Source organism: Brassica rapa, chromosome A07 (assembly GCF_000309985.2).
Source record: "Brassica rapa cultivar Chiifu-401-42 chromosome A07, CAAS_Brap_v3.01, whole genome shotgun sequence".
Lineage (NCBI taxonomy): Eukaryota > Viridiplantae > Streptophyta > Magnoliopsida > Brassicales > Brassicaceae > Brassica > Brassica rapa.
The window spans coordinates 7,559,850-7,582,753 of record NC_024801.2 but is presented as its reverse complement, the minus strand read 5'-3'; the positions used below and the strand labels follow the sequence as shown (position 1 = coordinate 7,582,753).

Below are 22,904 nucleotides of genomic sequence, written 5' to 3'. Positions count from 1 at the left end.
AGTTTCAAACTACTTGCATTACAAAATTATTTTATTTTTTCAAAATACACATTGTTTGCTAGTACTTGTTAGGGAGCTCAAGGACCGTAGTAGCATATATTAAAGCTACACTAATCTTCATCGCTAAGATCACACATTGTCTACATCCTCAACGTTAGGATATTCCAAGTAACACTTCTCCTCGTCTTCCTCGTCACGGGTTCCATCTTCATATTGTAAACTCCAAGTAACCATCTTCCAAAACGCAGCACTTCACTTCTCTTCTCTCTTCAGGCTTAGCGGTGGTCTGTGACAAAATCCAGCCGTTAGATTGAAACAGAGCTCTTATATTGGCTTTGTGGTTCATAAGAGTTTCAAGAATGGTGAAACTGGAAGCATCGTGGCGAGTGGCTCCCCTTCTAAGGAGATCTGCCCCCTGTGTGAAATAGTTTAACAAAACATAAAGATTAAAATAGTTTAACAAAACATAAACGAAGGTTGACGTTTTTACATTATGAAAAAGTAATTGTGGGTTTAAAATGTTTGGGCTCAAATTATGTTGGGTTCTATGTCTAAAACATGATTTGAACTTAAAAACTGAAAATAAAAAAAACGTTAGGTTATCTTTCTTTTTTTTTCTCCGTTGTCGGGACAGCATCACCTGTGGGATCCCTGGCATGATTAGAGCTTAAGTTTGTGAGATTGGGGAGCGATAATAGTGTGATGCGTTATTGAAGAGGAGTTTACTTACATCAGTTAGGCTTCGTCCGCATCATTCCATTGTCGTTGGTCCTCGGGTGCTTCATCGTCGTTGGAATCTGCAAAAGAAAAGGTTTTAATTTATTAAGTAAGATGTCTTTTATTTCTTTTAGATTCGGTTGCTAAAAACATAATTCTTTCAGTTTTCATGTTTTGTTTGGAGATTGCAGGGATGAAACCGTGGATCACAGAATCCTGTAAGAAAAACAGAGAAAAATCATTAGTTGTTCATAAAAAATCCATAGACAAAACCAAAAAAAAACATGAAGACACGTTTCATATATAAACAAAGAATAAGCAAAGCAGAGTTAAAGTTATAAAAAATAAGTTAGAAACAATCATCACCAGTTCATCAAGGAGGAGAATGGTGATGCCCATAAACTCTCCATTCTTGTTAATGTTTCTGGAATCCTAGAATCGGATGAGCCGACCAACAATGGATTGAGTGGACCTTCCAAGGCGAAGAGAGTTGAAGGTGGAGAAGGGAACGGCGGCAATGGTGGCTGAAGCGGCTGGAGCAGCTGGATAAGTCATTTTCGCGACGGATGTGAGAAAGTAAAGCGAACGGAAAACTGAGAAAGAAAAGTTTGAGACAAGATGGAGCTTATACCTCGAGGGATTCTATATATATGAGAGCTCTGAAGGCGTTAGAGCAGAAACTAAGCGTTTGGTAGGCGCAAAACGTGCGTAGAGCCGTAAAGATCGACCATAATAACTGATTGCCAGAAGGGGAATCGCAAGCGACGAAGGAGATGGTGAAGATGGCGGCTTCCCTAATCTTCTTAGCTTTGTCTGTATCACCACTTTGGGCAGATACAAAGCCTAATAAACAGAAAATCAATAAGCCCAAAGCCCATTTTGTCGAAGTCCATTCGTTACCCATCAATTTAAAAAAAAAGGTGGGGTCCATAATGTTATATTAGTTTCCGACCTTCATAATATATATTAGTTTCGGCCATCAATGTACAAAGTATCCTTTAGTGCAGTGGTATAATTGTGGATGTTTATATTTCAATAACCTGGGTTCGAGCCATATATTTGACATTTTTTCACACTTTTAAAAAGTGGGACCCACAGACCGCTGACGTGTCGCATCAGGGGGAGAGAAACTCTCCTATTATATAATAGATTTCCAATCCCCTTATCAATTAACTTCTTCAAAACTGGCATCGGCATCAACTTATCACCATGCTTACTCTTATTTTGTTCCTTCAACGGCGAGTACAAGACCGCCTGAAACGCATATCTAATACAGAACATGCTCTTCTTTTCCATAGTCTCATCTGTAATTAGCATCAGAATCTCGGACCTGACATTACTATAGGAGTTTCGGAAAATCCCTTTAGTGATATGCTCCCAAAATTGAGAGGAATAGAAACATTCAAAGAAAAGGTGATTCCTTGATTCATGGGCATTCTTGCACAGAACACACGTTGTATCTACCCCATGATTCCAACGAGAGACTCTGTCCAATGTGGACATTATATCCAGAATCGACAGCCAAGACATAAAAGAAAACTTTGGCGTAGCTTGGGAGAACCAAATACCATGGGAACAAGTGCATTGTGTCTTAATCTCCCTCAATAACATCCAAGTCTCATGGGTCGAGAATTTATGCTTAAATCCCGACTTCCTTCTCCATAAGCTAACATCATCCAACTTTGAGCTCAGATTCCCTTTAAAAATATTCAACTCTGATTCAATATCATTTAATAACCCAATACGATGTCTTCTTCTTCTCCAAAAATTTAGAACTGCTTCCTCTATCGTAGCTTTCCTATTAACACCCAGAAACTTTTCTCCTTTAGCAGATTGCATTTAATCCATTTACCCCATAGATTGCATTTATAAGATTTTTTTTTTCTGCTTCACAGAGCCATATTGTGAAGTGATTTCCAGTTGATAAAGAAGGACTTAAGTCACTTTCACGTTGGGATCTGAAAGCTGTCATTTCCAGCTTTCTATATCCACCAATAACATTCAATTACGAGTTAAACTCCATTAGTTATTCATTCTATAAGTTGATAGAAAATCATCCTGATTTCTGAAATATTTTCAGATTTGGTTTTCAAGTTTCACAGAGCCATACTGGATTGAAAATTTTCGTCGACATAGAAGGATCACCGTTGATAGAAGGAAAAATTTGTCTGCCAAACTCAGACGCATATTTATCGAGCCTTCAATTTACATTTAATCTTATACTTATCAAGTTTATTTATATTATATTTACATAGATTTAAGTTAAATCGTTAGCAAAATGTGTTTTCGTCTGATGTGTTATTGTTGTTAGAACAAAAAATTAAATAAATAAATAGATTTGACTAGTCAAAAGTTAACTATTTTATAATAAATGCTTAATATTGTATACTAAATATAATAATTTTTTTCGAAATCACCCCACCAGCCAATAAAATAAATTATTAATATTTGATTATCTATTATTTTTGATAGTTAATTATCAATTGCTTGATGAATCATCCATAATTTGATTTATCTATAACCCTCCATATATTGAAGATATGTAATTTGATATATGTTGAAATACATCCAAAGTGTAAGTAAAAATGTAGTTATGTGTAAGCATATCATATTGCTATATATATTTTCTTTCAGATAAAACTAAAAGACATAACTTCTATCAAATGAGGCTATGAATAATTAGATACAACAACATACACGTGAATTTCCATAAGGTTCACACAAAGCAATTTTGAAGGGTGGTTTTCCTACTCCACATCTCTCGTAACAATCTGTCTTCTTTTGACAAGGTCCTTTGAATTCACAATCGCTTGATGAATCATCGAGAATTCCTGGTTAATATGATTGCCATAATATCTTAGTAATTATATTATAAAATAATGATAACTATAAACAGATTTTTGGTATATACACACAGTTATATATACATATAGGAGGAAAACAAAACATTTTGTTGTATATAAACATAAGAATACTTACTAGCAGATTGAATATTAAGAATGAAAGAAATGATGATGAGAACAACAACAAAATGCAATTTTGAAGACTTCATCTTATGATAAAAGGTTTTACTTTTGAGTTTATTTTTTTGTATAGCTAATAATCTAAGAATGATCGTTGTTTATATAGATGAATTTTTCAAAATCAATAAAATCTTAGTAAAACTTAAAAACTTCTGATACCATACAAAATTATAATTTAAGATTTTTTGAGCATAATACATGTATATTCCCTTGTAAGAATAATTTATTAACTAAAAAGAAAACTGATAGAATCAAATGGAGTCATTTAAATCTTATAAGTCAACAACTTCTAAGATTTCATGTTTGAAAAGTCTGGTTTGTCATGGTATTCAAAATCAACAAAACTTAAAATGGTATTTAATTTAACAAAAGTTAAGGTCAACAAAATCTTAAATCTACAGACTTTAATGAAATTTAAAGTTCTTAAAAAACATGAAATTAACATCTGAAAATTGTTTTGAAAATAACGTGTCAAAAAACCATAGATTCTTAGTTTACCTTCGATAATTTAAAATTTGTTTGACGATAAATTATATAATCAGTTCTTAGAAAAAATGAACATATTGTCTTGTGAAAAAAAATGCACCAAAAATCATATTTTGTCTTTGAGGTACATTATAAGACACATTGTATTTGTGGGAATTTTTTTAAAATAATGTGTCCAAATTACCTTTTCACTAAAAGACAAATAATGTAAAATAATCAACAACATGATTAGTTAAGGTAGCAACTGACATGAGAGTCTAGAGCTGCGAGTGGATCAGATTAGTGCTACTATCAAGAAGCAAGAAAAACAAAGAACCAAAGGAGGAAAAACCATAACAGCTTTGTGGGCATCTGGTTCGAGATGAGTGATGAAGATGTTGAGACTTGTTTTTCAACAAGTTCTCATTTACCTTGAAACTAACCCAAGAAATTCAAAACTTCAAAATAAAGACTATAAAAATCTTTGAGTGAGAGGCAACCTATTATTAGACATTTTAATTTTTTTATTTATTAAAAATATTAAAAAAAGGAAAAACAAAAAGTTTTGAGGAAGACTAGTTCTGAAAGAGCACCGAACGACAAATCGCCCGGTGTCAGTCGACACTACATCACCACATCACTGTGTTGATCGACACTACTATCAGACGATAGGTAAGACTCGACTTTCCTTGATAAATTTTCAGCTTTTATTTATTTCCTTCACCAATCTCAAACTCAATCTGAGACTGTATAACATTGGAGACAATTTTGTTTAAGTCGAGGGGGGATGTTGGTACTGACATTATGTTTTGTTTTGAGTGTTAGCTGGCTAATTTTATAGTAAAAAAAGGGGTGATGAACTTTTTCAATTTTCCTAACTCCCTAACTACTCTCAAGCACCATTCCTTGATTTACTGATTGTAGGGTGTATTGAATTGGAAACACCAAAATTGATCAACCTGCCAGTAACATACACGCTTGCTGAGAATGTCTGAAGGAGCCAAATCTAACTTCCAATCTTAATCTACATCAATCACTTGTTTTGGGGCTTGGTATACATTGGATCAGATTTGCTCATGCAAGTATGGAAGGTAAAATTCTGTGTGTTTCTGGTTCTCCTCTCTCCTCTCTTCGGCATCTATAAAGTAAGAAAAGTAAAGGAAAGATTGACATGATTCCGTTAGATGTAGAGGGGTTGAAATTGTTGGAAGCGAGGGATAGGAAAATTTTCTATGACCCCATTATTCACCTACACTTTGGAGAGCTGAAAAAGAAAAAAAAAATAAAAAAATAGAAAAAAAAATTAAATTCATAGAAAATAGAAGAGAGAGGAAAAGGATCAGAAAATACTACATGTGTGTTCAAATACTTGTTGGGGTAAGAGTCCATGTGTTTAGTGATCAATATTCCCAAGATAAAGCCTATACATTTATTGTAAAAATGAGGTCAATAGAGGGGTATGTCAGGCGGTATCAAGTAAGATGTGGGCTGGATGGTCAGGTTGCTAAGCTAAGACTAAGTACATGGGAGTTCCTCTGAAGTTGAAACTGATCTGATGTGGCTTGCAACACTGTAGAGGTAATAATGGCAGTAGTTTTAAAGAAAAGAAGAGTCTCTCCGGTTTTCAAACCTCTTTCACAGATTATTTCTGATGCTTTGCTTGAGGGAAAGCGAAGGATAAACCTTGGGAGTTGATATACTGTTGGATATCAAGTGTTGTTGTATAATTCTTGGTTAAAGCTGCTTCCCGGGAAGCTCAAATCAAGATTGTCCGGTCCATTTAAGATAAAAAAAAGTTAGAACATATGGAGCAATTGTGCTATGGAACAATTGTGATGGTGAATTCACAGTGAATGGCCAAAGGCTAAAAATCTCTAAATGACAACAACATTTGAAGAGGAAGGAACTTCCCCTGCTTGAAATCGAAAAGAAATTCAATATAACTTAAAGCAAGTTATCTTGGGAGGCAATCCCATGGTAATCTTGTACACATTTTATCTGAGCTATTTTTTTCTAGTGTATTTTATATTTTTGCTGGGTGCTAGAGACAAAACGAAGAGGTTGAGATGTCACGAAGAAGAATTTCACAAGTGACAGTTCTCACGGTCTTTACACAGGCCGCTGCGAGAGGGTGCACTTAGCGGCGATTAAATATTTAGCAGTCGCTTATTAGAAAGCACTCAATTATTTTGCCAAAATAAGAAGACCAGATAATCCATAATTGCTGTTAAAGATTGCTCAGAGAGGAATGCGAGCCGTTGATAATGCCGATGTAATCTAATGATATACCATGGATTTTACCCATTTTTAGCCATGGTATATCAATGTTTTAGAATATATTATATGGGGTTGGAGTATGTTTTAGAGTGTTTCAGGTTCAGGTACGTTTTGGAAAACTTTGGTGATTTTGGAGCCTTTTGAGGTGCAAAACTGCACTGACGCGTCAGATGTTTTGCTATGGGAGGAGACCTAACACTGTGAGATTGAGCCCATAATCTTTAAAAAAGATAGGTCTTTGAGTTAGCTTTCCAATTCCACTGGTTTGAGGTCAATCAACATCCTATAGCATAAGTTATGACCGTTTTACTGAAGAGTGGTCTGTCTGCCTCGCGAGATGAAGCTGCCGAGGAGATGAAAGAATGTCGATCGACGACACAGCCTTGCTGTCTCTTGACGGTGATCCTACAAGACGGGCTGAGCCTATTTCATGGCCGATTTATGCCCAGAAGTTACCACAAGTTACTAGAATACCCCTGGACGACTCAGAATCTTATTTATGTGTTTTCTAAGCCATTTTTGACGGCTACACTTTCTTTTATTCATTGTTCTAGGTTAGGAGAGAAGAAATGAACTCATTCAGAGTCGTCTTGGTACCCCTTTTGTTTCTTATTTGGTTTTATCTATTTTATATCTATTCAGTTTATGATTTTCTATGACAACTATCATGTCTGAGTAGATCCACATGCAAGATCTAGGTTTTTTATGGTTTTGATGTTCTTCTGAAATATAGATACGCTAGGGTGTTTAAATAGATTCTTCAATATGATTGTTCTTACTGCTTGTTTCAAAATTAATTAACTAGATACATGATCATAGGATAGTTAGGCGCACGCGAGAGCTAGTCTATTACCTGAATTGAATCTTGCTGAGCTAGGTTTCTATGCGCACGCGAAAGCTGGTTTAAATAACTTGGTGAACAAATCGAATTGGTTCTTAACGCTTGTTTGGAACAAGTGTCAATCAAAACTCACTCTATAGTATCGATCGACGCTCATTCATAAGTTCGCATGCAAGAGCTGGAATCACATGGTTCCAAGCATCTGATTAGTAAGCACATGCGAGAGCTGATTTACCGGCTTAAATGAATTTGAGTTCTACGATCAACCCTTAGCATCTAACGATAGAGTCATGATAACCTGATTGAAACCCTAAGTCTAGCAACCATACTTCCATCAAACAACTCATCAATCAATCGAACAACTACGTTATTCACCCAGTTCTGTTATTTTTACTGATTTATATAATTTGACCTAGAATAGTCTGATGCTAAAGTCTATTGTGTGAAATATCGAGTCTCTCTGGATACAATCCTAAAATACTACAATGAACCTCTTATTTGAGAGAGTAGCTTAAAAGTTAATTTGAGCATATCATCTAACTCCATGCTAGTTCCACCTACGCCAGACGAGATCTCATTTACAAGAGAGGGCAATGAAATCCCCATAGAGGCAGCACTCGAAAAACCTATGAAATCTATTACAGAGAACAATAGCGTCCAAGGATTCCACCAAAAAAATTGAGAGCCATTTCCAACTTCCATTAAAGGTTAAAATGAATAGCTTTTCTACGCAACTTCAGAAGTAAGTGAAACATCCACGAGTAAGTACAAATTTTTTTTTTAAGGACCAAAAATTTCCAATAGTACGATACCTCTTCGATCACACGCCACGCAGATGGAACCGCCTCTAAAAGTAGCATTCATATCAACTTTTTATACCATGTGTTTCCGTAGAACTCATAATTGATCTAATACATAAATCAACTTCATTGTGAGGATAAGATCAATATTCCAATTATACTTTTTCACCATTCGCACCATTAAAATTTCACCAACGAAAGGAGAAACATAAAGAGTTGGCCAAAGTCCAAAAACCTATAATCCCAAGGATCACTGTTGATAGAAGGAAAAATCGGTCTGCCAAACTCAGACGCCTATTTATCGAGCCTTCAATTTACATTTAATCCTATTCTTATAGATTTAAATTAAATCATTAGCAAAATGTGTTGTAAGCTGATGTGTTATTGTTGTTAGAACACAAATTTAAATAAATAAATAAATTTGACTAGTCAAAATTTAAGCATTTTATAATAAATGCTTAATATTTTATACTAAATCTGATAAAAAAAATTTCTAAATCACCCCACCAGCCAATAAAATAAATTATTAAAATGTGATTATCTATTATTTTTGATAGTTAATTATCAATTGCTTGATGAATCATCCATAATTTGATTTATCTATAACCCTCCATATATTGAAGATATGTAATTTGATATATGTTGAAATACATCCAAAGTGTAAGTAAAAATGTAGTTATGTGTAAGCATATCATATTGCTATATATATTTTCTTTCAGATAAAACTAAAAGACATAACTTCTATCAAATGAGGCTATTAATAATTAGATACAACAACATACACGTGAATTTCCATAAGGTTCACACAAAGCAATTTTGAAGGGTGGTTTTCCTACTCCACATCTCTCGTAACAATCTGTCTTCTTTTGACAAGGTCCTTTGAATTCACAATCGCTTGATGAATCATCGAAAATTCCTGGTTAATATGATTGCCATAATATCTTAGTAATTATATTATAAAATAATGATAACTATAAACAGATTTTTGGTATATACACACAGATATATATACATATATGAGGAAAACAAAACATTTTGTTGTATATAAACATAAGAATACTTACTAGCAGATTGAATATTAAGAATGAAAGAAATGATGATGAGAAGAACAACAAAATGCAATTTTGAAGACTTCATCTTATGGTAAAAGGTTTTACTTTTGAGTTTATTTTTTGTATAGCTAATAATCTAAGAATGATCGTTGTTTATATAGATGAATTTTTCAAAATCAATAAAATCTTAGTAAAACTTAAAAACTTCTGATACCATACAAAATTATAATTTAAGATTTTTTTGAGCATAATACATGTATATTCCCTTGTAAGAATAATTTATTAACTAAAAAGAAAACTGATAGAATCAAATGGAGTCATTTAAATCTTATAAGTCAACAACTTCTAAGATTTCATGTTTGAAAAGTCTGGTTTGTCATGGTATTCAAAATCAACAAAACTTAAAACGGTATTTAATTTAACAAAAGTTAAGGTCAACAAAATCTTAAATCTACAGACTTTAATGAAATTTAAAGTTTTTAAAAAAACATGAAATTAACATCTGAATTTTTTTTTTGAAAATAACGTGTCAAAAAACCATAGATTCTTAGTTTACCTTCGATAATTTAAAATTTGTTTGACGATAAATTATATAATTAGTTCTTAGAAAAAAATGAACATATTGTCTTGTGAAAAAAAATGCACCAAAAATCATATTTTGTCTTTGAGGTACATTATAAGACACATTGTATTTGTGGGAATTTTTTTAAAATAATGTGTCCAAATTACCTTTTCACTAAAAGACAAATAATGTAAAATAATCAACAACATGATTAGTTAGGGTAGCAACTGATATGAGAGTCTAGAGCTGCGAGTGGATCAGATTAGTGCTACTATCAAGAAGCAAGAAGAACAAAGAACCAAAGGAGGAAAAACCATAACAGCTTTGTGGGCATCTGGTTCGAGATGAGTGATGAAGATGTTGAGACTTGTTTTTCAACAAGTTCTCATTTACCTTGAAACTAACCCAAAAAATTCAAAACTTCAAAATAAAGACTATAAAAATCTTTGAGTGAGAGGCAACCTATTATTAGACATTTTAACTTTTTTATTTACTAAAAATATTAAAAAAATGGAAAAACAAAAAGTTTTGAGGAAGACTAGTTCTGAAAGAGCACCGAACGACAAATCGCCCGGTGTCAGTCGACACTACATCACCACATCACTGTGTTGATCGACACTACTATCAGACAATTGGTAAGACTCGACTTTCCTTGATAAATTTTCAGCTTTTATTTATTTCCTTCACCAATCTCAAACTCAATCTGAGACTGTATAACATTGGAGACAATTTTGTTTAAGTCGAGGGGGGATGTGGGTACTGACATTATGTTTTGTTTTGAGTGTTAGCTGGCTAATTTTATAGTAAAAAAAGGGATGATGAACTTTTTCAATTTTCCTAACTCCCTAACTACTCTCAAGCACCATTCCCTGATTTACTGATTGTAGGGTGTATTGAATTGGAAACACCAAAATTGATCAACCTGCCAGTAACATACACGCTTGCTGAGAATGTCTGAAGGAGCCAAATCTAACTTCCAATCTTAATCTACATCAATCACTTGTTTTGGGGCTTGGTATACATTGGATCAGATTTGCTCATGCAAGTATGGAAGGTAAAATTCTGTGTGTTTCTGGTTCTCCTCTCTCCTCTCTTCGGCATCTATAAAGTAAGAAAAGTAAAGGAAAGATTGACATGATTCCGTTAGATGTAGAGGGGTTGAAATTGTTGGAAGCGAGGGATAGGAAAATTTTCTATAACCCCATTATTCACCTACACTTTGCAGAGCTGAAAAAGAAAAAAAAATAAAAAAAATAGAAAAAAAAATGAAATTCATAGAAAATAGAAGAGAGAGGAAAAGGATCAGAAAATACTACATGTGTGTTCAAATACTTGTTGGGGCAAGAGTCCATGTGTTTAGTGATCAATATTCCCAAGATAAAGCCTATACATTTATTGTAAAAATGAGGTCAATAGAGGGGTATGTTAGGCGGTATCAAGTAAGATGTGGGCTGGATGGTCAGGTTGCTAAGCTAAGACTACGTACATGGGAGTTCCTCTGAAGTTGAAACTGATCTGATGTGGCTTGTAACACTGTAGAGGTAATAATGGCAGTAGTTTTAAAGAAAAGAAGAGTCTCTCCGGTTTTCAAACCTCTTTCACAGATTATTTCTGATGCTTTGCTTGAGGAAAAGCGAAGGATAAACCTTGGGAGTTGATATACTGTTGGATATCAAGTGTTGTTGTATAATTCTTGGTTAAAGCTGCTTCCCGGGAAGCTCAAATCAAGATTGTCCGGTCCATTTAAGATAAAAAAAAGTTAGAACATATGGAGCAATTGTGCTATGGAACAATTGTGATGGTGAATTCACAGTGAATGGCCAAAGGCTAAAAATCTCTAAATGACAACAACATTTGAAGAGGAAGGAACTTCCCCTGCTTGAAATCGAAAAGAAATTCAATATGACTTAAAGCAAGTTATCTTGGGAGGCAATCCCATGGTACTCTTGTACACATTTTATCTGAGCTATTTTTTTTCTAGTGTATTTTATATTTTTGCTGGGTGCTAGAGACAAAATGAAGAGGTTGAGATGTCACGAAGAAGAATTTCACAAGTGACAGTTCTCACGGTCTTTACACAGGCTGCTGCGAGAGGGTGCACTTAGCGGCAATTAAATTTCTAGCAGTCGCTTATTAGAAAGCACTCAAATTTTTTTCCAAAATAAGTAGACCAGATAGTCCATAATTGCTGTTAAAGATTGCTCAGAGAGGAATGCGAGCCGTTGATAATGCCGATGTAATCTAATGATATACCATGGATTTTACCCATTTTTAGCCATGGTATATCAATGTTTTAGAATATATTATATGGGGTTGGAGTATGTTTTAGAGTGTTTCAGGTTCAGGTACGTTTTGGAAAACTTTGGTGATTTTGGAGCCTTTTGAGGTGCAAAACTGCACTGACGCGTCAGATGTTTTGCTATGGGAGGAGACCTAACACTGTGAGATTGAGCCCATCATCTTTAAAAAAGATAGGTCTTTGAGTTAGCTTTCCAATTCCACTGGTTTGAGGTCAATCAACATCCTATAGCATAAGTTATGACCGTTTTACTGAAGAGTGGTCTGTCTGCCTCGCGAGATGAAGCTGCTGAGGAGATGAAAGAATGTCGATCGACGACACAGCCTTGCTGCCTCTTGACGGTGATCCTACAAGACGGGCTGAGCCTATTTCATGGCCGATTTATGCCCAGAAGTTACCACAAGTTACTAGAATACCCCTGGACGACTCAGAATCTTATTTATGTGTTTTCTAAGCCATTTTGACGGCTACACTTTCTTTTATTCATTGTTCTAGGTTAGGAGAGAAGAAATGAACTCATTCAGAGTCCTCTTGGTACCCCTTTTGTTTCTTATTTGGTTTTATCTATTTTATATCTATTCAGTTTATGATTTTCTATGACAACTATCATGTCTGAGTAGATCCACATGCAAGATCTAGGTTTTCTATGGTTTTGATGTTCTTCTGAAATATAGATACGCTAGGGTGTTTAAATAGATTCTTCAATATGATTTTTCTTACTGCTTGTTTCAAAATTAATTAACTAGATACATGATCATAGGATAGTTAGGCGCACGCGAGAGCTAGTCTATTACCTGAATTGAATCTTGCTGAGCTAGGTTTCTATGCGCACGCAAAAGCTGGTTTAGATAACTTGGTGAACAAATCGAATTGGTTCTTAACGCTTGTTTGGAACAAGTGTCAATCGAAACTCACTCTATAGTATCGATCGACGCTCATTCATAAGTTTGCATGCAAGAGCTGGAATCACATGGTTCCAAGCATCTGATTAGTAAGCACATGCGAGAGCTGATTTACTGGCTTATATGAATTTGAGTTCTAGGATCAACCCTTAGCATCTAACGATAGAGTCATGATAACCTGATTGAAACCCTAAGTCTAGCAACCATCCTTCCATCAAACAACTCATTAATCAATAGAACAACTACGTTATTCACCCTGTTCTGTTATTTTTACTGATTTATATAATTTGACCTAGAATAGTCTGATGCTAAAGTCTATTGTGTGAAATATCGAGTCTCTCTGGATACAATCCTAAAATACTACAATGAACCTCTTATTTCAGAGAGTAGCTTAAAAGTTAATTTGAGCATATCATCTTACTCCATGCTAGTTCCACCTACGCCAGACGAGATCTCATTTACAAGAGAGGGCAATGAAATCCCCATAGAGGCAGCACTCGAAAAACCTATGAAATCTATTACAGAGAACAATAGCGTCCAAGGATTCCACCAAAAAAATTGATAGCCATTTCCAACTTCCATTAAAGGTTAAAATGAATAGCTTTTCTACGCAACTTCAGAAGTAAGTGAAACATCCACGAGTAAGTACAAATTTTTTTTTTAAGGACCAAAAATTTCCAATAGTAGGATACCTCTTCGATCACACGCCACCAAGATGGAACCGCCTCTAAAAGTAGCATTCATATCAACTTTTTATACCATGTGTTTCCGTAGAACTCATAATTGATCTAATACATAAATCAACTTCATTGTGAGGATAAGATCAATATTCCAATTATACTTTTTCACCATTCGCACCATTAAAATTTCACCAACGAAAGGAGAAACATAAAGCGTTGGCCAAAGTCCAAAAACCTATAATCCCAAGGATCACTGTTGATAGAAGGAAAAATCGGTCTGCCAAACTCAGACGCCTATTTATCGAGCCTTCAATTTACAGTTAATCCTATACTTATAGATTTAAATTAAATCATTAGCAAAATGTTTTGTCAGCTGATGTGTTATTGTTGTTAGAACACAAATTTAAATAAATAAATAAATTTGACTAGTCAAAATTTAAGCATTTTATAATAAATGCTTAATATTTTATACTAAATATGATTAAAAAATTTTCTAAATCACCCCACCAGCCAATAAAATAAATTATTAAAATGTGATTATCTATTATTTTTTATTGTTAATTATCAATCGCTTGATGAATCATCCAAAATTTGTTTTATCTAGAACCCTCCATATATTGATAAGATGTAATTTGATATATGTTGAAATAATCTGAAGTGTAAGTAAAAATGTAGTTATGTGTAAGCATATCATATTGCTATATATATTTTCTTTCAGATAAAACTAAAAGACATAACTTCTATCAAATGAGGCTATTAATAATTAGATACAACAACATACACGTGAACTTCCATAAGGTTCACACAAAGCAATTTTGAAGGGTGGTTTGCCTACTCCACATCTCTCGTAACAATCTGTTTTCTTTTGACAAGGTCCTTTGAAATCACAATCGCTTGATGAATTATCGATAATTCCTGGTTAATATGATTTCCATAATATCTTAGTAATTATATTATAAAATAATGATAACTATAACCAGATTTTTGGTATATATACACAGTTATATATACATATATAAGGAAAACAAAACATTTTGTTGTATATAAATATACGAATACTTACGCGTAGATTGAATATTAAGAATGAAAGAAATGATGATGAGAAGAACAAGAAAGTGCAATTTTGAAGACTTCATCCTATGATAAAAGGTTCAACAAGATAATGTACTTTTGAGTTTATTTTTTGTGTAGCTAATAATCTAAGAATGATCGTTGTATATATAGATGAAGTTTCAAAATCATTAAAATCTTAGTAAAACTTAAAACTTTCTGATACCATCTATATTATTAAAAGAGAAGTACTTATTAAAAATACCCCTTAGCTTTTAAAGTTAATTACACTTTCATACCACTGAGAATTAAATTGAATTTTCTATTTTAATGGTTGTCTTTTAGAGTTAGATTAATGTTTTCTCCTTAAATAAATTTGAGTTAAATATAATTAAATCAACTTTAAAATACATTTGTATCAACAAACTATAGAAACAAATATAAAAAAAAACAATTTAAAAGTTAGTTTCCACGTTTTTGGTCTTATAATACGTATACATTACCATATATAAATCTAAATTATTAAAAGAGAAATACTCATTAAAAATACCTCTTAGCTTTTAAAGTTAATTACACTTCCATGCCACTGAGAATTAAACTGAATTCCCTATTTTAATGTTTGTTTTTCAGTTAGATTAATGTGTTTCCTTAAATAAATTTGAGTTAAATATAATTAAATCAACTTTAAAATACATATATATTAACAAACTATAAAAAAAATATTAACAAAAACAATTTAAAAGTTAGCTTCCACGTTTTTGGTCTTATAATACGTATACATTACCATATATAAATCTATATTATTAAAAGAGAAGTACTCATTAAAAATACCCCTTACCTTTTAAAGTTAATTACACTTCCATGCTACTGAGAATTAAATTGAATTTTATATTTTAATGCTTGTATTTTTCAGTTAGATTAATGTGTTTTCCTTCAATAAATTTGAGTTAAATGTAATTAAATCAACTTTAAAATACATATATATTAACAAACTATAGAAACAAATATTAACAAAAACAATTTAAAAGTTTGCTTCCACGTTTTTGGTCTTATAATACGTATACATTACCATATATATAAAAAAAATTAATGCTTATTACTATAACTTATCAATAAAATATGTTGCATATATATTAGACGTGATTCACTTATGTTTTAGCCTTCCTTATTATAAACTTTTTAGAATATTATCGTCATTTTTTTAATAAAAAAAAATATTCCAGCAATATCAGCTTCATATTTTGAATATAAATTTAACTTTATTCCCTTTATTTTAGTTAAAATAGGCAGGTCAATTTATATCTCGTCCAATTGGATTTTTAGAATAATTGTAACTCATTTTTAATTTAACCCAAACACATAATATACTAATAATACATTTCAATCATACAATTAAATATGAAAGAAATGTCAATATAAATTTGATCCAACATAGTATATTAATATATATATACACATCCAATCTTTTTATTTAGTTACATAATTGCTCCAACACATTTAATATATATATATATATATATATATATATTTATATATATATAAATAACATGATACAGTAACAAAATATATGATATACATAAATCATGGCATAAACACCTGTGCGGTCGCACGGGTCAAGCTCTAGTACAAAATTATAATTTGAGATTTTTTGAGCATAATACATGTATGTTCCCTAATAAGAATAATTTTTTAACTAAAAAGAAAATTGATAGAATCAAATGGAGTCATTTAAATATTATAAGTCAACAACTTTTAAGATTTCATGTTTGAAAAGTCTGATTTATCATGGTATTTGATATACCTTAGATTTGACCCATTTTTATCCATGGTATATAAGTATTTTACTATATATATATCTATGTTTTCTACTCTTCTAGGTATGTTTTCAGGTTCAGGTGCATTTCGGAGTAAAGCTATGACTTTGGAGCATTTTGGAGCTTAAAGGACATTTCACCCGAGCTGACCACTTAGAGGTCGATGAGAGGAAGAATAATCGATCCATGCGCATCAGTGCTGACGATCGATATCGAGAAATGCTTCGACAGATGAAGATTAATATCGATCGATGTACACAAGTACCGTCGATCGATGTCGAGACACCAGACGCGACATTTTGGATTCAGCAGACTTAAAAACCAAGGCAAAGCCAAATTACCAAAATGGCCTGACGAGTTTTAACCTAGTAGAATATATACTGCCTAGTGTTTTTGACGGCAGAAAAAGAACATAGCTTTTTCTAGACCTGGTTTTGTTATGATTGGAACTCCTTGTTTCTATTTCTTTTCATCTATTCTATGAGTTTCTATTTATCTATTGATATGAATTGCTTTGCTATGTCTGAGTAGTTCAACTGTTAGATCCAAGGTTCAGATAGGTTTGTGGGATTAGCCCCAAACTATAGATTTGCCTTGTTGTGATATTCATGATAGATTTGTATTCATTGCTTGTTTTAGCCTAGCTAACTAGAACTTGATCATAGGATTGCATATTCAAGCACCCTTGTTATCCCATCCTGACATCTATCTATCATATTAGGATTGCTAGAGAGGGCTAACCGCCAATTTAAAATCTTAGTAGAGCATTTCATACTCGCGCATAGGCATGGCTAGAACCCGTCGATCGATGTCCTCAACTGACAATCGATCGATGTTGGCAAAGGTGTATCGGTCGACATCTTAATAGAATATCAATCGACACTCTCTTGTGTCTGCATTCTAACCGGTAAGACACGAGATCTAGTCTGTTAACCTGTGGTACATGCGACAGCTGATCACTCAGTTAAGCGAATGAGCTCTAATATATCATGCATGCAACAGTTAGGCATCTATAGGTATTATAATCTCCAACACCTGAATAGTGGTCCTGCATCTAATATCGTTCCAAACCAAGTTACATTTATATTTACTCGGTTGTTACTATTGCTATTTCATTTAAACATTTACAACCTTTAGAATTAATAAACACTAGATTTAATTGTTCCCTAGCTCCTTGTGGATTCGATCCCTAAGTACTACATCTGAACCTCTTTTGATGAGAGTAACAATCCTTAGGCAAATTTGAGTGGTATCAAATTTGGCGCCGTTGCCGGAGAGCTTTGATCGCCATTAGATTTAGTTTTATTAATTCTTTTTCTTTTCTTTACCCCCTTTCTAATAATCTTTTTCTTGTCTTTTCAGGTGCATGCCCAGCGGTACCAGAAGCAACAAGGAGAAAGACTTGCTGTTCTCAGACGATCCTGCTCATTTGGAACGCACCATCCGTAGAGGTCAATGTTCCACATCGCTCGACACAACCACTTCGTCGTCGATCGATACGCACAACCAACCGTCGACCGACACCAGACCATCATCGTCGATCGATCCCAATTGTTCGACAACGATCGATACTACACCGCGTACGTCGATCGATACCGTGTCGTCAAAAATGGTAAACATTATTATTCTAACTCAGGACGAGAACGGAAACCTGTATGACCAGGCCGGTCATCTGCGTAATGCAACAGGTCAGAAAATAGATGCTCAGGGAACTGTAATCCCTGATGCTGATGCTATAGGAGCTGCTCAACCTGTAGATGAGGACGCTCGATCGAAACCACTGGCCGACTACAATCGCCCAGATGAGTACTATTCCAACAGATCAGCTATTCGACTTCCGGAGATCCAGAAGCAGAATTTCGAGCTGAAGCCTCAATACTACACTCTCGTGTCGCAGATACCCTACTCTGGGTTACCGCACGAGCATCCTATGGACCATTTGGAACGGTTCGAGGATCTAATCGCTGCTATTCGGATGGAAGGAGTCCCCGAAGATTACCTGCTGTGCAAGCTCTTCAGATACACGCTGAATGGAGAAGCGATGCACTGGCTTAGGCAGCAACCCACAGGATCTTTAACATCCTGGAGCGACATCAAGAATGCTTTCTTACGAAACTTCTTCGATGAGGCGCGCGCTGAAGAACTTCGGAACAAAATTTCCACATTCTCGCAGAAGGCTGGAGAGTCCTTCAAAGATGCGTGGATTAGATTTAGGTTCTTCCAGCGAGACTGTCCACACCACGGATTTAACGAAGTGCAGCTGCTAAGCACTTTCTTCCGAGGTCTCGCCTTACAGTATCAAATGGCCCTTGATACGGCGAGTGAAGGAAACTTCACTACTCGGAATCCGTTGGAAGCTGTGAGACTTATCGAAAACCTTGCTAACAGCAGCAGCACCAAAAACACTGACTCTGAACGGAAGAAGTCTGTAGCCTCTATCGGGAAGGAACAGATGGACGAAGTAAGAGCTAAGTTAGATGTGGTGCACGAGCTTCTTAGGAAGCAAGTCTGTTCAGCTGAAGGAGAAGTAGCAGATACGGAAGGAGAAGAAAATGTGAACTACATCGGAGGTACCGGATTCCAGAAATTTGGAAACCAGGGCGGAAACAGAAACTTCTTTGGAAATGGCCAAAGAAGTAACCAAAATTCACAATTTCAAAAACCCTTCAACAACAGCAAGAGCTACTCGAACTCTTACTACCAAAATCCACCACCCCAGACTCAGGAAAGCAAGATCGAAGAGATGCTTGATCGAGTACTGTTGGGACAACAACAAATCACCGTGGATTTCAACGGTAAGATAGACTCTGCCTACAACAATCTGAACACCAAAATCGAGACCTTAGGGACTCAGGTGAGAAAACTTGAAACCCAAGTAATTCAGACGGGTGAGACTATAAAGAGGCAAGAAGATTTCGCTAGAGAGGCAGGAGCCGACAAAGGAAAACACCACGTAAATGCCATCATAGATGATGATTTCTGGCAAGTGGTGAGAAATGAAAAGCTTGAGGAAGGAGATTTCGAAATCGAAAGCTCCATGAGTCTCGGTGGATCCCAATGGTGTCGACCGATGTCAATGAACTCGCATCGATCGACAGACCATGATGAAGATCGATGGACGGATTACTCCAGTCATCGATCGACGTCGTCTGCCAATTTGACTGAATGCAATGCGGTTCGAATTCTAACTCATGAAGAATTCGCAGCTAAGCATCCTCACCCACCCTCCCCTTTCTATGATAAAATCGATCGGTCGGTTGAGCCAACCATCGATCGACAGAGTGAGTCCGACGTTGATCGTCACAACAAACCTCCCATCGATCGACAGGCACCTCTGACATACCGAGTGCGGTTACCCTCAATCGATAATGATTACATCAACGCACTCAGAGCACCACCTAAACCATTGGCAAACTCACCCGAACCAAAACCCAACCCTTTAAATAATTCGCCAGAATCTGTTCAAGAAGAACAAGAATCTGAAGGAAGAAGGTTAAGGAAGAGAAAGGAGAAGATTCGTAAAAACCTTAAGAGGGAAGCTAACGATAAGGAGATGGATGGTTTCACTAAACGAGTCCTCAAAATCTCAATCGAAAAACCTTTTGATGAAGCTTACTTCACACACCGGTTGTGGATGTTCTTCAGAGAAACAAAGGTAATCGAGGAGGACATTAGGAGAATGTTTCATCAAGTCAGAGAGAAGATGAAAAACAAGATCACATTGACGAAGAAGAGTGATCCTGGGAAGTTTGCAATACCATGCGTAGTCAAAGGTGTTGAATTTCCCCATTCAATGTGTGACACAGGAGCATCAGTTAGTATCCTCCCTAGGATCATGGCAGACCAGCTTGGTTTGACCATCGAACCCTCAACATAATCCTTCACCTTCGTGGATCTTTCAGAAAAACGATCAGGAGGTATCATAAGAGATCTGGAGGTACAGATTGGTAATGCCCTTGTCCTTGTAGACTTTCATGTCCTAGACATCGAGCTTAACTGGAACTCTTCACTTCTGCTTGGAAGATCTTTCCTAGCTACAGTAAGAGCCGTATGTTACATGAACAAGAACAAATTGTGTCTAACGCTCATAGACCCAAACATCCACTACGACCCCATCCGACCTAAGAGAAAGGTCATTAATTCTGTGGATTATGGGAAAGAACTCGGCTTCTTTGGCGCATGCCATTGTGGAGCAGAGTATGAATCGGAGTACGAAACAGAGTACTCGGAATCGATCGACACCCCAACCTTTCCATCGATCGATTTCAATGTGTCAACGGTGACCGATGACCGCAACAACACGTCACTCGACGTAATGCACCCAGTTGACAATTTTGCTTCACCAAAACATTGTTACCAACATTTTGCCTTCCAACCTCCAAGCGAGAGAGGACATGATGATTATTCCATAGGCAGTTGGGCAGACAGCGGTTTCCATGAAAGTTTTGCAGTTGACACTGTAATTACTTCACCTAATGAGGAACATACCGAGGAATACGATGAGGATTACTAGAAAGAACGTGCAATAGAAATGTCTTTGCAGGATGAAAGACTTGAAACACATAAGTTCACCAACACGTTTCCAACATCGTTCGACGCTCTGCACTCCACATCGGTCGATACCCACCCTCGTCCAGCAAAACAACCGCTCACATCGATCGACACCCCGAAAGGAACATCGATCGATATTCGCGCCGCAGCGAAAATCCAGGAGCAGGAGAATATTCCCTCCCCAACTAGGTTTATAGATACCTATATAAATCGTTTTGCACCTCTGAAACCACCTACACACATCAGAGCAAACACACAAGCAAAAAAGATGAACACTCTTCCTTCTACATCAACAGAAAAATCCATGAAGAGCAACCATCTAAAAACAAAAGTTCTGCAGAAATTACACTGCCATCGATCGATGTAACTGTATCTACATCGATCAATACTACTCTAAACCCTAATCTTTCTATTTCTAAATTAAATGATTATGCAAACATTGATTACGGTTTTCTAACACCTGATGAATTTGGTATTTTCAGGGACCCAGATGGCAACGCACGTGCAATGGATGGAAGGATTTTACAAGTGTCCAGAGAGGACATAGCAGACATCCTTCAAGTAGCCAATGGACCTGAAAACCTATTCTTACAGCAACGTGGCACTCCAGACGTCATTCAAACAGATCCTAACAACCACGCAGGAGTCGCCACAACAGAGACCAACCCAGATCTATCACGCCAACCAAAAGGGAAAGCATCGATCGACGGTACAACGGAGACATCGATCGACAGGGTAACACCAACGTCGATCGACAGACGGTATGAATGTGGAAACCGCGCTTTCGACATGTACAGAGCCAGAAAGTTCACTTGGGAACAAAGGGACGAGTATGGAGTCTACAGAGATGAGCGTGGACACGCACGAGGCGTAGCTGGTGAGATGATACCTGTCACAAAGGACAACATCAGGAAAATACTGGAAAGAGCATCTCTTTTTGAAAAGAGCCACATCTGTCTTCCAGAACATGCCACTTCCTTCACACTCACAAGACTGGCACCAGAACTCTACACCAAAGATGAAATCGATGAAATGGTGTTTGGTATTTGTGGAGCTCAGGAGAAACTGGGAGATGAGCTCAAAACATTGGTAAAAGATACACATCAGCCTTTGGATAGAGGCTACAATGAGCTTTTCAGATGTATGGCAGAAATGAGGACAGAAATTGAGAGTTTACGTCAGCAACTTGAGAAGGAAGCTACGACCTTAGCATTGATCGACGCACCACGTGAACCATCGATCAATGTCAGTCTTCCTACAGCTCAGATCCCTACAGAACCGCAATGTTCAACACAACATAGGGATGAATGGGAAGTCTCATACATCGACACAAGGATAAACGACGTTTATTGCCCTCTCAACAACAACGTGGACTGGTTAAGCACTAAAATCGAGCTACTAAAGCAAGATCTGGACACCATTCGCAAGAAGGACCAACAACCAGCCACATCGATCGACATGTGTAACTTCACATCGCTGGACGCCAAAGTCTCAACCATGAATGAGAGGCTGAGGACTTACGAGGATATGCATGACCGTTTTATATCACCAGTCATGATATATTTAAACAAATTGTCTAGTCAATTACTTCATGCCCAAAAGGATATTGAGAACATTACTAATCAAAGTTTTTTGCAGGCAAAATCAGCATCGATCGACAGGCTATGAGGGTCTTGGATCGATGGCAAGAAACCTGTGGAGTTACTTCCTTACACAGCAGCAGAGGTTGACAAGATCACATCCAAGATCTACACTGCTCTAGACACCATGGAGGAACGACTTGACAAACGCTGCGATGATATCTACTTTCCATTCGACAACAAAATCAGTGGACTAGACAACCACGCAGAATGGCTATAGAAATAAGTCAA

At 35.8% G+C, this 22,904-nt stretch overlaps 2 protein-coding genes and 1 non-coding gene across 3 annotated transcripts; all 3 read right to left on the bottom strand.

Annotated features, from left to right (window-relative positions):
* Positions 1-3,790, bottom strand: LOC117126715 (putative defensin-like protein 270). The gene is made up of 3 exons (XM_033275616.1): positions 3,697-3,790; positions 1,084-3,548; positions 1-933 (listed from the first exon to the last, which is right to left on the bottom strand). The coding sequence occupies exons 1-2, from the start codon at positions 3,767-3,769 to the stop codon at positions 3,397-3,399; spliced, it is 225 nt and encodes a 74-aa protein (XP_033131507.1). The 5' UTR covers positions 3,770-3,790; the 3' UTR covers positions 1-933; positions 1,084-3,396.
* On the bottom strand, positions 43-9,281 carry LOC103828524 (putative defensin-like protein 270). Its single transcript, XM_018653099.2, has 3 exons — positions 9,188-9,281; positions 1,084-9,039; positions 43-933 (listed from the first exon to the last, which is right to left on the bottom strand). The coding sequence occupies exons 1-2, from the start codon at positions 9,258-9,260 to the stop codon at positions 8,888-8,890; spliced, it is 225 nt and encodes a 74-aa protein (XP_018508615.1). The 5' UTR covers positions 9,261-9,281; the 3' UTR covers positions 43-933; positions 1,084-8,887.
* Positions 9,282-18,623: 9,342 nt separating this feature from the next.
* Positions 18,624-18,729, bottom strand: LOC117126963. The gene has a single exon (XR_004449724.1). It is a non-coding gene; the product is annotated as a small nucleolar RNA R71 (small nucleolar RNA).
* Positions 18,730-22,904: the final 4,175 nt, after the last annotated feature.